Genomic DNA, 4333 nt, shown 5'->3' with positions numbered 1-4333 from the left:
AAATGGGAATTTTTTTTCTGAAATTTTGGCCTGTTGATAGGTATTATCATTAATTTGACTCAACATCCAGTCAATATACTTGGAACCATTGTCTGCAGCTGTGGATTTTTTTTGCGTTAATGGGTCTTGGATTTAGTTTTTTGTATATTGTCATTTTTTTTAATATTCTGCAGGAAATATGCATTTCCATAAATGCATTCCATTTTAAAGGTTGATGAGATAAGCTCTGAACTTCTCACATTGTTGCTGTGGTTCACTGCTTGGCTAAATGATTTCCTGTTTTGTCTTTTCAATGAGAAATGAATAAGAATAGATTATTTTAGGATCCCGAGTCTGTCATGCAAACAAGTTTTGCTTACTATCTACTTTTATTTTGATGGATCTGCATCTTATAAAGTATTTCATTGTTTCAGGGTCTTCATGGGAGCAAACTTTTGTCAGCATACAAGGATATGGTATGCATACTGAACATGTGTTATTAGGTCCGTTATAGGTGTGAAAGATGTTACCTTGCAGAATTAGAGCAGTATTTATGTGGATAAATAGTAAATTAGATTAGACCTAACTGAAAATAAACTCTTTAAGGACAAAGAAGCAACAAGAAATCTGGAACTGCTTCCTTCCAAGCTTAAATTTCTCTCAAATTTTTAGGATATCTTGCCAATTCATGGGTAATAGAACTTCCATTATTCAAAGACAAGAAGGAAAACAAGCACCCAAAGGAAAATGCATTTAGGGATATCAGCTATACTGGGACCACCAGGAGCTAAACCCTCCTGCATGGATTGAGTCATTGGACAACAAAGGTCTCCTTCCAGAATTACTCAATGAAATTAGAAAATAAATACGAAACTGCTAACTTTAAATGCTTAAATTTCTATACTTTCAATATTCAAAAAAAGAAACCCGAATGAAAATGGAAAAAAAAAAAGGAATAAAATAAAGGAACAAACTCCAATATACACAGAGTATGTATTCTAGTACCCTGTTTATGCTTACTCATTCTTCATCCACTGCTTTTTCTTTAACTCCCCCAAATGGAATTTGGCTTCACTGCATTTGAAACTGTTTTATTTATGGGAAAAATAGATGTGAAGATTACAAGATGTTTAGGATGATTTTGCTCACCCTTTAAGCTCAACAGCTAAAATGGAGATGTGCTCTTGAAAATTCATACAACTCTCACTTAACAGGGAAATTGTACAATATACCAATATGGGAACTTATGCCATATGAGGTTAATTACTAGTGAAAGCTCATATGAGGTGCCATGTAATTTACTAGGTCTATTAACTTCACGTAATATCAGAAAATAAATGTATGTTCACATTCAAAAATTTTAAGTTATATATTTAATCAAAAGTAGGTTGATCATTTGTATTTTTAGCACATGTCTCTTAACATTATATCTTAGCAAGTATTCTTTTATTAAGAAGTGTAAGTGAATTACCCAAATGTTATTGTACTTTGAAAAAGCATACACCTCATTGTTAAGCTAATATGTCATTAATATGCATACTCTTATTTGCCTATCAAAAAATAAAAATAAAAAAACATTGTTAAGCTAATATTCCATGTCAAATAAAGTGGTGATTGTATTGAGTTCCAAGCAGTTTTGAATAGTTACAGTGAACTTTGAGAAGTTTGGGAGAGTTTAAATGAGCTTTTGAGTATCTTTAAAATTAAATTAGCGAGAGGGAGGGAGTAGGTTCCGGGAGTTATAATTTAAAACTACATGGAGGGAGGGAGGGTGTAAAAAATTAGAAGTTACATTTAGACTTCATTTCTATTGCCTCGAGAATGGAAAATTGTGTTTTTTCTATGAAAACAGGTTGGAACTTCAAACCATGATGTGTTGGCATGTCAATCTTCCCAAACTCATGTAGTATGATACTTAACCATGCCTATTATCCTCTTGAGTTTTTATTTGGCTGTCTTTTTTTCAATTCTCCAACACATTTAATCATGACATTTGTGATCTTTGAACAATCTCTCAGAGAAATTAGCGGAGGAACTTGTTCAGATGTTCATACTTGAACTAAATTTGAAGGTGAATTTTGGTTTTGTTTTGCTACTCCAGATTTCTATTTTATTTGGACATGTAATAGATCACCTTTGCTTGTAACTCTATTCTTATTGGTATTGTTTGCTCTAAGCAGCGGTTGCTTGTAGTGGAGTTACTCTCCATCAGTTGTGAAGAAGCCTCACAAGACGATCGATATTGTTGGTCAGATGAGTTGTATCCTGGGGAATTTGATGATTTGGGTATATGCAGCTTGCATTCAAAAGAAATTGGCGAGCTTATTCCCCCAAAAATAATAGGTTTTGACCTGTTATACGTTCTAATCAGCAGCCAGATGATGAGATCTTACAGGTATAAAACATTCCACCATTGTATAATGCATATAATTAATTGTTTGAAAGTATGATTGACTTTAGTATGCATTTGCTTTTGAGTTAGATGTGTATATACATAGACTTTATACATGCATATTTATTACATTTGTAAGCTTGTATTCTTGAACAAGGAACTACCTAGAGTGGGATGAATAGGCAGTCTTCAAAATTTTATGCCCAGCCGAAATATCTTAAATCAATAACTTTTAGGTCTATCTCAAATTGATTAATGTGTTTCAATTATGCCATTTAGATTAGCCCTATGAGAATTGATACATGTCCTGATAATCTTGTTCTCTGATAATTTTGCTCCAAAGATTACTTGTCCAAGACTACTTTACTACCACTATACTAACATGTTTGAGTTGAAGACACAAAATTTGAAGCTAAGGTAAGAATATGGTTTTGGATTTGATTAAGCAATGACAAATTAAATTTAATGTAAAAAGAAGTCTAAAAAATTTAGTGAAGTTTAAAATATCGTTCCTTATTGATTTCCACGTTCCAATTTTATTAAACATTCTACTGTGTTCTAACTAGGTTTTTGTGCTTATAAAAAGAAGACTACTTTTCATAATCCTGTACTAAATTACATCACCTAATACTACCATGGATGATGCCTTGCATAGCATTTAGTTTCTTTGAGATAGTAATTCTATTTGTCGTCATAAAGAAGCCATTTCCTACTTACAATTGGCAGTGGTGAGCAATCAAATTGTCCACATACTCATGGGTACATTCAGAAGGAAGGATCCACCGTTATGGATCTCAAGAACTCCACATACACAGTACCTAGGAATAAATGACTAGCTTTCTTGATGGAAACTTTAGTACAGAAAGCACCCAAAAGAATTAGAGATGAAATAAATCTGCGCAAGTGAAATGATATGGTTTTGTTGATAACTGGATTTGGATACTCCTTTGTATTCAAATGCTTTTCTAGTATTGTCACCATAACCAAAGATAAAAGAAGTGGTTTCTATCTCTGTTGCTGACTGTTGAATTATTGGAGTTTTGCAGGTTTACCTTACAACTTGGCTTGCAGAGGTGAACACTGATACACATAGGTAAAAATGAATTACAAGATTTGGAGCTCATTAGATACTTTCAAACCCAAACTACCCTTCCCCACAAAAAATAAATAATAATAATAATAATAATAATAAAAATTCAATTCCTGAAGTATGAAAACATAAGTGACAGACTTGAAGTTAGATACCAATATCTGTTTTCAAAAATTGTGAAAAAGCTGGAACTTTTTAATGCTCATGTATCCTTAATGTTGAGCATTTTGATTGGTTGAGCATGAATGGTTACTCAGGTTCTGATCCCTGTTTTCCTTGTTTTCCTTGTTTTCATTTATAGGGTTGATGAAATATTTGCTGTAATTGGGGAGGAAATGCACGTTGGCCTTTCATGAACCTGCTTATATGGCAAAAAGGAGAGAAGTGCTACTCCAATGAATCCATCAAAGATTCTGCAGACCACAATAGGCTAAAAATTGGGTAATCCTATAATTTATCTGTATCTATATCATATATGAGCAAAGTGTTGAAAACTATTTTTTTTTCCTGAAATATCCTGTTCATCACTCTTATGTACGCATACATCCTATTATTATTTTATTGAAATAATTTGGATTATTTTTTTATTTTTTTATTTTTAAGAAACACATTATTTAAATAATGTTTTTTTTTTAAATTATCATAATTTATTTAAAATAACTTTAACATAAAAGTTTTTATATTATTAATGAAATTTTTGGATGAAAAAAATAGATGATGTGTTTTTTTTTTTTTTTGCCTTTCTAAAACTGCAAACATATCAAACAACCTAAAAACTCTGATTCAAATAATATTTCTCCTTAGAAAAATCATAATTTAATTAAAAATAATAATAATAATAATAAATGAATGGTCAGTTACTAGTAATGATT

General features: G+C 31.5%; 1 protein-coding gene across 1 annotated transcript; it reads left to right on the top strand.

Annotated features, from left to right (window-relative positions):
* The first annotated feature begins 487 nt into the window (after window positions 1-487).
* On the top strand, window positions 488-4040 carry LOC100260446 (uncharacterized). Its single transcript, XM_019226333.2, has 5 exons — window positions 488-1885; window positions 1998-2050; window positions 2160-2374; window positions 3418-3464; window positions 3763-4040. The coding sequence occupies exons 1-4, from the start codon at window positions 1861-1863 to the stop codon at window positions 3446-3448; spliced, it is 324 nt and encodes a 107-aa protein (XP_019081878.1). The 5' UTR covers window positions 488-1860; the 3' UTR covers window positions 3449-3464; window positions 3763-4040.
* Window positions 4041-4333: the final 293 nt, after the last annotated feature.

Source organism: Vitis vinifera, chromosome 17 (assembly GCF_030704535.1).
Source record: "Vitis vinifera cultivar Pinot Noir 40024 chromosome 17, ASM3070453v1".
NCBI lineage: Eukaryota > Viridiplantae > Streptophyta > Magnoliopsida > Vitales > Vitaceae > Vitis > Vitis vinifera.
This window is presented reverse-complemented; position numbering and strand designations above follow the sequence as displayed.